We start from the raw sequence: 13,893 nt of genomic DNA on the forward strand, positions 1-13,893 counted from the left end.
AAGTATTTGATACACTGCCGATTTTGCAGGTTTTCCTACTTACAAAGCATGTAGAGGTCTGTAATTTTTATCATAGGTACACTTCAACTGTGAGAGATGGAATCTAAAACAAAAATCCAGAAAATCACATTGTATGATTTTTAAATAATTAATTTGCATTTTATTGCATGACATAAGTATTTGATCACCTACCAACCAGTAAGAATTCCGGCTCTCACAGACCTGTTAGTTTTTCTTTAAGAAGCCCTCCTGTTCTCCACTCATTACCTGTATTAACTGCACCTGTTTGAACTCGTTACCTGTATAAAAGACACCTGTCCACACACTCAATCAAACAGATTCCAACCTCTCCACAATGGCCAAGACCAGAGAGCTGTGTAAGGACATCAGGGATAAAATTGTAGACCTGCACAAGGCTGGGATGGGCTACAGGACAATAGGCAAGCAGCTTGGTGAGAAGGAAACAACTGTTGGCACAATTATTAGAAAATGGAAGAAGTTCAAGATGACGGTCAATCACCCTCGGTCTGGGGCTCCATGCAAGATTTCACCTCGTGGGGCATCAATGATCATGAGGAAGGTGAGGGATCAGCCCAGAACTACACGGCAGGACCTGGTCAATGACCTGAAGAGAGCTGGGACCACAGTCTCAAAGAAAACCATTAGTAACACACTACGCTGTCATGGATTAAAATCCTGCAGCGCACGCAAGGTCCCCCTGCTTAAGCCAGTGCATGTCCAGGCCTGTCTGAAGTTTGCCAATGACCATCTGGATGATCCAGAGGAGGAATGGGAGAAGGTCATGTGGTCTGATGAGACAAAAATAGAGCTTTTTGGTCTAACTCCACTCGCCATGTTTGGAGGAAGAAGAAGTATGAGTACAACCCCAAGAACACCATCCCAACCGTGAAGCATGGAGGTGGAAACATCATTCTTTGGGGATGCTTTTCTGCAAAGGGGACAGGACGACTGCACCGTATTGAGGGGAGGATGGATGGGGCCATGTATCGCGAGATCTTGGCCAACAACCTCCTTCCCTCAGTAAGAGCATTGAAGATGGGTCGTGGCTGGGTCTTCCAGCATGACAACGACACGAAGCACACAGCCATGGCAACTAAGGAGTGGCTCCGTAAGAAGCATCTCAAGGTCCTGGAGTGGCCTAGCCAGTCTCCAGACCTGAACCCAATAGAAAATCTTTGGAGGGAGCTGAAAGTCCGTATTGCCCAGCGACAGCCCCGAAACCTGAAGGATCTGGAGAAGATCTGTAGGGAGGAGTGGGCCAAAATCCCTGCTGCAGTGTGTGCAAACCTAGTCAAGAACTACAGGAAACGTATGATCTCTGTAATTGCAAACAAAGGTTTCTGTACCAAATATTAAGTTCTGCTTTTCTGATGTATCAAATACTTATGTCATGCAATAAAATGCAAATTAATTATTTAAAAATCATACAATGTGATTTTCTGGATTTTTGTTTTAGATTCCGTCTCTCATAGTTGAAGTGTACCTATGATAAAAATTACAGACCTCTACATGCTTTGTAAGCAGGAAAACCTGCAAAATCGGCAGTGTATCAAATACTTGTTCTCCCCACTGTGTATATATATATATATATATAGAAGATAAGCTTAGGCCTAACCCCAGAGAGAGAGAGATATGCCGGTGGCATGCTACGACACCGATGGCTACTGCGTCTGTAATACAGACATAGACATAGATTAATAATAGCCACACCATACCAAACGTTTCTAAACTTTTTATTAGGTTAATATCAGAAGTAAGTTAAGCCATTGTTTATAGGGAAGATACGAGTAGAAGAGCAATTGTAAACTAGAGAAAAACGCGCTACTCTCCCCAACCCTCCCCCCCAATAAATTTCCATCGCTCCTTCACGTCATCCATTGGAATGCATCAAGCTGCTGAATCTTGTAGAAGACAGTTGTTTAAGAATGTGACTACATTGGTTATTGTAGACACAGCGTGCAAGAGTTTCTTCTACATGAATGCACTTACCCTTGTTTTACATTGTGATATTTGCAATCAAGTATTGAATGCAAATATTGAAGGGGCAGTAGTGGTTAGAGTGTTGGGCCAGTAACCGAAAGGTTGCTGGATCGAATCTCTGAGCTGACAAGGTTAAAAATCTGTCGTTCTGCCCCTGAACAAGGCAGTTAACCCACTGTTCCCCGGTAGGCCGTCATTGTAAATAAGAATTTGTTCTTAACTGACTTGCCAAGCAAAATAATAAAATGGATGGCCTCGAGAAGCTGCTCTAATCGTGGTTTGACTTTGACTGTCTGTCCGCCTCTTTTTCCATCTATCCATCTGTCCCTCAGGGTTCTGGCTGGGGATCGAGCTGGACAAGCCCAGCGGGAAGAACGACGGCTCAGTCGGCGGGGTGAACTACTTCAGCTGTCCTCCCAAACATGGTGTCTTTGCCCCTCCATCGCGTGTACAGAGGTAAGTACATACCCCTCTGGGCTACTCCATTTTATATTTGTAAACAACAAACTAAAAAATCTGGAAGTGTCTTTAATTATTTCTCACATTTAGAAATAGGTTTAGAGAAAAAAAATCTACCGAACCAAAGGTGCATCTGGTGAATGTCACTGGCACAATTACCGTATAACCGTGTAACTGACGGTTATGGATGAAGACTGTCATGAATATAAAATAACTGCCATATGTGTAACGAACAGCTCACTCAGGGCGGGATGAACGGGCATTTGTGCAGTTGAGTCCGTTTCTGCTATAACATTGACTCTTAACAACGTGATGAAACTAGAAATAGAATGAATAGAACGGGCATGAAACCTCTAACCCTGGAAATTTGACTGGTAAACTCATGAGTACACTCAGAATGGCTGCCTGTTATTGTATTGCAATAATTTCCATGGTAATGTGGAATGCTCATTCACATTATTTTAAAGTAATTAATTAACATAATTTCAGTGCATATTAATAGGTACACTTACTGCTCTACTTCCTGCTTTGCTCCTATGTGTACGCTCACAATGGCCGCCAGTCCACCCATTATGACATCATTGACTTCAATGGGGATACCCATTCTATTCATTCTATTTCTATGGCAGCACATGCACGCGAGAGTGGGGGAGAGGAGAAACTGTTTTTTCTGTTTTTTTTATACTCAAACGGTTATCACGGTGACATCAGTAATTTGGCAGGCCAATAACCATCATCCAAACTTCCATGACCGTCACAGCCCTTTTCATTACACTCATCAATATTTGGATGGCACTAACAAGCCAGGCCTCGACAATGCCATTTGTGAGAGCTGTTGAAATATTTGATTTTTGCTTTCTTGAGGACACTGCAAACAGTCCAGATTGGTGATTTACTAGACCACGGGTGTCAAACAGGGGCAGGAAGCTAAGGCCTATTCACAGCCAAGCCGACTGGACTGTGTTCATTACGGAACAGGAAGGCCAAAGGGCTACCTGGGCTGGTCGGTCTGTTAGAAATATATACATAAAATAAATAAAAAATGGTCACATACACGTTTAGCAGATGTTATTGCGGGTGTCGCGAAATGCTTGTGTTTCGAGCTCCAATAGTGCAGTAATATCTAACGAGTAATATCGAACAATTTCACAACAATACACACACATTTTAAGTAAAGGAATGGAATTAAGAATATACATATCTGGACGTGCAATGTCGGAGCGGCATAGACTAAAATGCAGTAGAATAGAATACAGTATATACGTATGAGATGAGTAGTGCAAAATATGTAAACATTATTAAAGTGACAAGTGTTCCAATTATTGAAGTGACCAGTGATTTCAAGTCTATGTACAGTTGAAGTCGTACATTTACATACACTTATGTTGGAGTCATTAAATCTAATTTTTAAACCACTCCACAAATTTCTTGTTAACAAACTATAGTTTTGGCAAGTCGATTAGCACATCTACTTTTGTGCATGACACAAGTAATTTTTCCAACAATTGTTTACAGACAGATTATTTCACTTACAATTCACTACCTACAGACTTGATATCATTGGCCACTTTAAGAAATGGAACACTAGTCACTTTAATAAATCCACTTTAGGAATGTTTACATATCTCGCATAACGTATCTCACATTTATATACTGTATACTGTTTTCTACACTATCTATTGCATCTTAGCCGCTCTGTCACTGCTCATCCATATATTTTATATTTATATATTCTTATCCCATTCCTTTACTAGATTGTGTGTATTAGGTTTTGTTGTGGAATTGTTAGATATTACCTGTTAGATACTGCTGCACTGTCGGATCTAGAATCATAACCATTTCGCTAGACTCGCGATAACATCTGCTAACCATGTATATGTGACCAATACGGTTTGATTTGACACATGGCTAGTCGAATGGCGAACTCTTCATTAAGACAATGCTGAAACATCAATCCATGGGCGAGTCAGTGCCACTTTTTAATTTGTGCCTCAATCAAAATGAAAGAAAAGTTATCTTGCAAATTCAGCAGGCTGTGGTGTAAAATAAGCTTTTGGAAGTGTTGACGTTATCTTCTTAATTATTGTTAATGCCGTCTTTGGTGTGCTTATCAATGCACAAGCACCTTTTCCTCGCTCCTATCGCTCCTTGTGGAGCTTGTTGCGTGGTGGCCATAGACATATACAGTGCTTTCAGAAAGTATTCACACCCCTTGACTTTTTCCACATTTTGTTGTTACTACCTGCATTTTGTGTCACTGGTCTACACACAATATCCCATAATGTCAAAATGGAATAAGGTTTTACCTTTTTGTGGACAAATTAGTTCAAAATGAAAACTGAAATGTCTTGGAGTCAATAAGTATTCAACCCTTTTGTTATGGCAAGCCTAAATAAGTTCAGGAGTAACAATTTGCTTAGTAAGTTGCGTGGACTCACTCTGTGTTCAATAATAACATGATTTTTGAATGACAATTCATCTCTGTACCCCACACATACAATTATCTGTAAGGTCCCTCAGTCGAACAGTGAATTTCAAACACAGATTCGACCAGAAAGACCAGGGAGGTTTTCCAATGCCTCGCAAAGAAGGGCACCTAAAGGGTAGATGGGTAAAGATAAAAAAGAAGATCCCTTTTAGCATAGTGAAGTTATTAATTAAACTTTGGATGTTTTATCAATACACCCAGTCACTACAAAGATACAGTCGTCCTTCCTAACTCGGTTGCCGGAAGGGAAGGAAACTGCTCAGGGATGTCACCATGAGGCCAATGGTGACATTAAAACAGTTGAGTTTAATGGCTGTGATAGGAGAACAATGAGGGTGGATCAACAACATTGTAGTTACTCCACAATACTAACCTAATTGACGGAGTGAAAAGAAGAAAGCCTGTACATAAAAAACAATATTCCAAAACATGCATCCTGTTTGCAACAAGGAACTAAAGTAATGCTGGCATAAATGTGGCAAAGCAATTAACTTTTTGTCCTGCATACAAAGTGTTATGTTTGAGGCACAGGGCCTCACTGCCTCATGTGATGGGTACGCTTGTAATCATTAAGGACAAGGGAGTTTTTCCAGGATAAAAAAGAAACAGAATGGAGCTAAGCACAGGCCAAATCCTAGAGTAAAACCTTGTTCATTGTGCTTTCCTGGGAGATGAATTTACCTTTCAGCAGAACAATAACCTAAAACACAAGGCCAAATCTACACTGGAGGTGCTTACCAAGAAGACAATGAATGTTCCTAAGTTACAGTTTTGACACATCTACTTGAAAATCTATGGCAAGACCTGAAAATTGTTGTCTTGCAATGATCAATAACCAATTTGACAGAGCTTGAAGAATTTTGAAAGGAATAATGGGCAAATGTTGCACAATCCAGATTTAGAAAGCTCTTACAGACTTACCCAGAAAGACACAGCTGTAATCGCTGCCAAAGGTGCTTCTACAAAGTATTGACTCAGGGGTGTGAATACTTATGTAAAGTAGATGTTTCTGTATTTAATTTTCATAAATTTGCTTACATTTCTAAAAACATGATTTCACTGTCATTATGGGGTTTTGTGTGTAGATGGGTGAGGAAAAAACATATATTTAATCCATTTTGAATTCTGTCTGTAACACAACAAAATGTAGAAGGAAATTAATTATTTCATAGAAGGGTTTTGGAACCTCTAACCCTGGCAATTTGACTGTTAAACTCATGGGTACCCTAGCAATGGCTGCCAGTCTTGACTTGAATGGGAACAGCCCATCTATGGATTATATCTCTATGCTTGGTTAGTTTCAGTTTGCCTATCGCAAATTTCAAAATACAATCCTGCGAGAAATGTACCGTTTGGAAAGCAAATGCTGTACTTACTAAATGTGTAATGTGATGTTTTTACGTACAAAACCTGTTTAATGAAATATTTAATCAGTCGTCTTCCTCAAATGAAGGGGATGATGACAATCTTTGAGAGAGGGAGGGTATCTGATTTCGTTGGTCCTCAACTCGTGGCTCAGACGAATAATTCAGGATAAATGGAGTTAGCCCTGAGTTAGCCTGCCCCGGAGCAGGTTAGTTCTGAAGGTTTCATTGCCATAGAAATTAACCTGGCCACTTTCATGGTACTGGTTATTCCAGGTTGAACTCAGAGTTGACCAAAGTTACCTCGGCTAACTCGTCAAACATGATTCGTAGTATAGGGCTCAGGATGAAGGCGCCTCTGTTGCCGTCTCCTCTGTCCCACCGGCTACAGCACTGTGCTCCCCCAACAAGCTGATCGCTGTGTCTGTGAATGCATCCCCACACAAACACACACACACAGGAGACCTAACACTAAAACAATTAACAAACCAATCAATAATTAGGAATTGATGATTCATCATAATGAGATGGTAAGTGAGTAATGAATGACTCCAGCGGTTAAAGCATCAAATTGTCCAATGCATCACCGGGGGCAAACGACCTGCCCTCCAGGACACCTACAACACCCGATGTCACAGGAAGGCCAGATAGATCATCATGGACAATAACCAACCTAGCCACTGCCTGTTCACCCTGCTATCATCCAGAAGGCAAGGTCAGTACAGGTGCATCAAAGCTGGGACTGAAAGGTGTTTTTCAGTCTATCTCAAGGCCATCAGACTGTTAAATAGCCATCACTAGCACATTAGAGGCTGCTGCCCTATATACATAGACTTGAAATCACTGGCAACTTTAATGATGGAACACTAGTCACTTTAATAATGTTTACATATTTTTCATTACTCATCATGTATGTACTGTATTCTATTCTACTGTATCTTAGTCTATGCCGCTCGAAAATTGCTCGTCCAAATATTTATATATTCTTAATTCCATTCCTTTACTTAGATTTGTGTGTTGCTGTGAAATTGTTAGATATTACTTGTTAGATATTACTGCACTGTCGGAGCTAGAAACACAAGCATTTCGCTACACCCGCAATAACATCTGCTAAACACGTGAAGGTGACCAATAACCTTTGATTTGAACAATAAATCATGCGAAGCAGCCACAACTGTCAGTAAGTGTCCATGATTGAGTCTTTTAATGAAGAGTTGGTGATAAAAATATCCAGTTTGAGTGTTTTTTGCAGCTCGTTCCAGTCGCGAACTGAAAAGAGGACCGGCCCAGGGATGTGTGTGCTTTGGGGACCTTTAACAGAATGTGAATGGCAGAATGGGTGTTGTATGTGGAGTTTGAGGGCTGCAGTAGGTATCTCAGATAGGGGGTAGTGAGGTCTAAGAGGGTTTTATTAATAAGCATCAACCAGTGGGTCTTGCGACTGGTATGCATAGATGACCAGTTTACAGAGGAGTATAGAGTGCAGTGATGTGTCCTATAAGGAGCATTGGTGGCAAATCTGATGGCCGAATGGTAAAGAACATCTAGCCGCTCGAGAGCACCCTCGCATGGGTAGGATGATCATCTGAATCAGGGTTAGTTTGGCAGCTGGGGTGAAAGAGGAGTGATTACGATAGAGGAAACCCAAGTCTAGATTTTACCTTAGCCTGCAGTTTTGATATGTGCTGAGAGAAGGACAGTGTACCGTCTAGCCATACTCCCAATTACTTGTATGAGGTGACTACCTCAAGCTCTAAACCTTCAGAGGTAGTAATCACACCGGTGGGGAGAGGGGCATTCCTCTTACCAAACCACATGACCTTTGTTTTGGAGGTGTTCAGAACAAGGTTAAGGGCAGAGAAAGCTTGTTGGACACTAAGAATGGGGAGGGACCAGCTGAGTATAAGACTGTATCATCTGCATATACATGGATGAGAGAGCTTCCTACTGCCTGAGCTATGTTGATATAAATTGAAAAGAGCGTGGGGACTAGGATCGATCGAGCATTGGGGTACTCCCTTGGTGACAGGCAGTTGCTGAGACAGCAGGCACCAGGCTAAAGACCCATCAGAGACACCAATACTTCTTACCCAGCCCACAAGAATTTAATGGTCTACCGTATCAAAGGCTTTGGCCAAGTCAATAAAAATAGCAGCACAATATTGCTTAGAATCAAGGGCAATGGTGACATAATTTAGGACCTTTAAGGTTGCAGAGACACATCCAAAACCTGAGCGGAAACCAGAGAGAATACTATTGACATCAAGAAAGCCAGTCAGTTGAATGTTGGCAATTTCTTTCCAACACGTTTGATAAACAGGGCAAAATAGAAATAGGCCTTAAATAAAAGACGACTTGGTCAGTTGGTTAAGCATGTCCCAGTTTACGTCACCTAGCAGGTCAAATCCAGACTTAATGTAAGGGGCCAGGAGAGAGCTTAGAGTACAGGCCGGTGCTGATGGTGGACGAAGACACCCAGCAACAGTCAACGAAGAGATATTTGAAAGTTTAATGTTGTCGTGACGTTGGTACCATTTTTAATGTGATGATGATTAGTTTATCAAATCAATTGACTATGTTTAATTATTACGTTGTTTTAATTACTCGTGTAACAATGAACTCATTAGCAATCTTGGGGCACCACGGAAAAAGGTTGTGGAAGTCTCTGGTTCTCCACCGGAGGTCACCATGTCCTTTGTAGTTGTAGTAGGTTGGTCTCAGAGTGTCTGTTAGAATGGATCTTCCAGAGGTGTACCACGCGGTGTTCAGCAGGCCTTATTCTTCACTCTGTTTGTTTAGAATAGATACCTGTAGTGGTGAGAGGAAATTGTTCTTTGTCTCTCGTCTTCGGTCGAGTTTCTTAGGCTAACAGTGCATAAACAGCTGCAGACTGAATGTTCCTGTGTAGTCTTCTTCTTCAAGAGTCTCCACGTTTTCTGGTCTGGAAGTGATTTTCTTCTTCTCTGTTGAAAGTTTCAGAGTTTCTAACCATTTCGTACATTTCAGCTCACGCTAACGGTCTCACTGGTCTAATGTGGAGTCTATCCATTTTACACGTCCGGCTTACCGTCCGCATGCTGGTCTGTAGAGATTCCAACCATTTCAATGTGTGGATGATCCTCACATTCTCTGGTCATATGTACATTTTGTTAGCTGTCCTTTTATGCCCCCTCCTTGGAGGGCGGTTCCATCACGTTGCCACATGGTCTGTGCTCACGTGGGTGTGTTTACTGACTGGGTAAAACTTTAGAAGGCTAAAATTAAATGTAATCTTCTCACAAATAGTTTCATATTTAATCATAAAAGTTCCACAACATTTAGATGTCAATCTGATAACTGGGACGTATACATTTGTAGAGTTACCATTATTTGGTTATACCGTCCTTAATGATATCCCAAAACAACAACTGATTTGACATAATTGTTCTTTAAGTCCTTCCCGACCAATTCCCACATTCTTTGTGTAAGGAATATTGTCTCAATGTCCAACCTTTTGATGTTACAGTACTGCAAAGTCTCTCTCTGTGGAAACAAAGGCATTTTTAACTTCTGTTTCTGCAGACTGCAAGGTATTTACGATCCGGTTGTTAAATCATTAAAACTCTGGTGGGAGAGAGAGGGGGGAGGGGATCTGGCTATCTGTCAGCCCTGTGCCGAGCGGATCTGGCGCCTATGCTCCCCACTCAAGAGGGAAAGTCATGGCAATGCTTAAAACCAGCAAATATAATTATTTGGGGGCAGACTTGGTGGAGACAACCGAGCACTGAAGGTGTTCCTTGGTAAAGATTCCCACTCCACCATCTTTAGAAGATCTGTCTTGCCGAAAAAGTTTATAACCAGAACAGTTAACATCAGTGTTCGTTGAGAACAAGTTCTCATTTGCAACTGCGACCTGGCCAAGATAAAGCAAAGCAGTACGACATACAACAAGACAGAGTTACACATTGAATAAACAAATATACAATCAAAAATACAGTAGAAAAATCTATATACAGCATGTGCAAATGAGGTAGGATAAGAGAGGTAAGGCAATAAATAGGCCATGGTGGCGAAGTAATTACAATATAGCAATTAAACACTGGAATGGTAGGATGTACAGAAGATGAATGTGCAAGTAGAGATACTGGGGTGCAAAGGAGCAAGATCAATAAATAAATACAGTATGGGGATGAGGTAGATTTTATGGGCTAATTACAGATGAGCTATGTACAGGTGCAGTGATCTGTGAGCTGCTCTGACAGCTGGTGCTTAATGTTTAGTGAGGGAGGTAAGAGTCTCAAGCTTCAAAGATTTTTGCAGTTCGTTCCAGTCATTGGCAGCAGAGAACTGGAAGGAGAGGCGGCCAAAGGAGGAATTGGCTTTGGTGGTGACCAGGGAGATATACCTGCTGTAGCGCGTGCTACGGGTGGGTGCTGCTATGGTGACCAGTGAGCTGAGATAAGGCGGGGCTTTACCTAGCAGAGACTTCTAGATGACCTGGAGCCAGTGGGTTTGGCAACGAGTATGAAGCGATGGCCAGCCAACGAGAGCGTACAGGTCGCAGTGGTGGGTAATATATGGGGCTTTGGTGACAAAACGGATGGCACTGTGATAGACTGCATCCAATTTGTTGAGTAGAGTGTTGGAGGCTATTAGATGACATCGCCGAAGTCGAGGATCGGTAGGATGGTCAGTTTTATGAGGGTATGTTTGGCAGCATGAGTGAAGGATGCTTTGTTGTGAAATAGGAAGCCGGTTCTAGATTTAATTTTGGATTGGAGATGCTTAATGTGAGTCTGGAAGGAGAGTTTACAGTCTAACCAGACACCTAGGTATTTGTAGTTGTCCACATATTCTAAGTCAGAACCGTCCAGAGTAGTGATGCTGGACGGGCGGGCAGGTGCGGGCAGTGATCGGTTGAAGAGCATGCACTTAGTTTTACTTGCATTTAAGAGCAGTTGGAGGCCACGGAAGGGGAGTTGTATGGCATTGAAGCTCGTCTGGAGGTTAGTTAACACAGTGTCCAAAGAAGGGCCAGAAGTATACAGAATGGTGTCGTCTGCGCAGAGGTGGATCAGAGAATCACCAGCAGCAAGAGCGACATCATTGATGTATACAGAGAAGAGAGTCGACCCGAGAATTTAACCCTGTGGCACCCCCTTAGACTTTAGACCTTAGACTGCAAGAAGTCCGGACAACAGACCCTCCGATTTGACACACTGAACTCTGTCTGAGAAGTAGTTGGTGAACCAGGCGAGGCAATCATTTGAGAAACCAAGGCTGTTGAGTCTGCCAATAAGAATGTGCTGATTGACAGAGTCGAAAGCCTTGGCCAGGTCGATGAATACGGCTGCACAGTAATGTCTCTTATCGATGGCGGTTATGATATCATCGATGGCGGTTATGATATCGTTTAGGACCTTGAGCATGGCTGAGGTGCACCCGTGACCAGCTCTGAAACCAGATTGCATAGCGGAGAAGGTACGGTGGGATTCAAAGTGGTCATCTGTTTGTTAACTTGGCTTTCGAAGACCTTAGAAAGGTAGGATAGATATAGGTCTGTAGCAATTTGGGTCTAGAGTGTCTCCCCCTTTGAAGAGGGGGATGACCGCGGCAGCTTTCCAATCTTTGGGAATCTCAGACGATTCGAAAGAGGTTGAACAGGCTAGTAATAGGGGTTGCAACAATTTCTGCAGATCATTTTAAAAAGAGAGGGTCCAGATTGTCTAGCCCGGCTGATTTGTAGGGGTCCAGGTTTTGCCGTTCTTTAAGAACATCAGCTATCTGGATTTGGGTGAAGGAGAGATGGGGGAGGCTTGGGCAAGTTGCTGTGGGGAGTGCAGGGCTGTTGACTGGGGTAGCCAGGTGGAAAGCATGGCCAGCTGTAGAAAAATGCTTATTGAAATTCTCAATTATAGTGGATGTATCGGTGGTGACAGTGTTTCCTAGCCTCAGTGCAGTGCGCAGCTGGGAGGAAATGCTCTTATTCTCCATGGACTTTATAGTGTCCCAGAACTTTTTGGCGTTTGTGCTACAGGATTTCTGTTTGAAAATGCTAGCCTTTGCTTTCCTAACTGTCTGTTTATATTGGTTCCTAACTTCCCTGAAAAGTTGCGTATCGCGGGGGATATTTGATGCTAATGCAGTACTCCACAGGATGTTTTTGTGCTGATCAAGGGCAGTCAAGTCGGGAGTGAACAAAGGGCTATATCTGTCTTAGTTCTGAATTTTTTTGAATTGGGCATGCTTATTTAAAATGGTGAGGAATGCACTTAAAAAGAATAACCAGGCATCCTCTACTGATGGAATGAGGTCAATATCTTTCCAAGATACATGGGCCAGCTCTTATTCTCCATTGACTTTACAGTGTCCCAGAACTTTTTTGAGTTCGTGCTACAGGATGCAAATTTCTGCTTGAAAAAGCTAGCCTTAGATTTCTTAACTGCCTGTGTGTATTTGTTCCTAAAAGCCTTAAGAAGTTAATGTGCAGAGAACCCAGGCTTTTACAAGAGCAGATATCAGAGCACAAGTCAGAATTGTGGCTAGCAACAGTAGATGGGCCAGGGTGTGCATGCACATTTCCAGATATCATCAGCAGTATTACAATCAGGGCATGACAAAGGACAAGGAGAGCTCTGCAGTGTTGATTTATGACATTTGAATGTGCATTAGATGGCAACAAGATCATATTGTACAGCAATTTCATCAGGTAACATGGATACAAAGCTGGCGAGAGGTGGTTAGAATAGGATGAGAGGCCAAGAGGCCGTGTAACCAATACAGAGTCAGAGTCCCGCGTGTGGGAACAAACAGTCTGTCCCACGGTTGCGTAAACAAGCAAGTTCATAGTCAACAAAGCATGCAGGAGTCATGAGGCAAATGGCATAAAGCACAAGAAAAAAATAGAACGACTTGGGGCTAGCCATTGTAAGTCCAGAGTCACTCGCCCCAACAGTGCGTGTGTACTGGAGGCGAGCGAAACCTCGCGAGAGAGGGGGCAGTGTGGCAGGAGTACCTGTACCAGACAGGGGGAGACAGGCAAGGGCAGATGGTAAACAGATCGCCAGGTGGAATCCAAGCAGCAATGCAGCAGGCAACGGGAGTAGGTGTCACACCCACTTGGGAGAAGCTTTTTTTGGGAGACAGATTCCTTATAGAAAATTCTAGCTAGCTAGCTGACGTAGCTAGCAAGTCTCTGTCTGACGTTTTTTTCCACGTGGAAAAGGAGGTCGTTAGCTAGCTATATCTCTTCAGTTTCTGTGCATGGTCCTTTACAACAACCAAACAAAGTTGTCTTGTGGCTGTTGTATTTTGGAGATTGCGAGGAGGTTATCTTCTGATGTGATCAAATGTGATTAAATACTTTCAAGTGATATCCTCTGGGTCCACATTGTACATTTTGTTGTACAGTTGAAGTCGGAAGTTTACATACACTTATGTTGGAGTCATTAAAACTCGTTTTTTAACCACTCCACAAATTTCTTGTTAACAATCTATAGTTTTGACATGTCGGTTAGGACATCTACGTTGTGCATGACACAAGTCATTTTTCCAACAATTGTTCACAGACAGATTATTTCACTTATAATTCACTATCACAAT

At 42.3% G+C, this 13,893-nt stretch overlaps 1 protein-coding gene across 3 annotated transcripts in view; it reads left to right on the plus strand.

The window, feature by feature from the left end:
• LOC139530509 (CAP-Gly domain-containing linker protein 4) overlaps positions 1-13,893 on the plus strand; it is an 88,662-nt gene that overhangs the window by 59,705 nt on the left and 15,064 nt on the right. For all 3 annotated transcript variants that reach the window (XM_071326999.1, XM_071326998.1, XM_071327000.1), the window contains exon 12: positions 2,334-2,457. In XM_071326999.1, coding sequence (XP_071183100.1) covers positions 2,334-2,457 — 124 coding nt within the window. The remainder of the gene's footprint in view (positions 1-2,333; positions 2,458-13,893) is intronic.

This window comes from Salvelinus alpinus, chromosome 9, assembly GCF_045679555.1.
Source record: "Salvelinus alpinus chromosome 9, SLU_Salpinus.1, whole genome shotgun sequence".
Classification (NCBI taxonomy): Eukaryota; Metazoa; Chordata; class Actinopteri; order Salmoniformes; family Salmonidae; genus Salvelinus; species Salvelinus alpinus.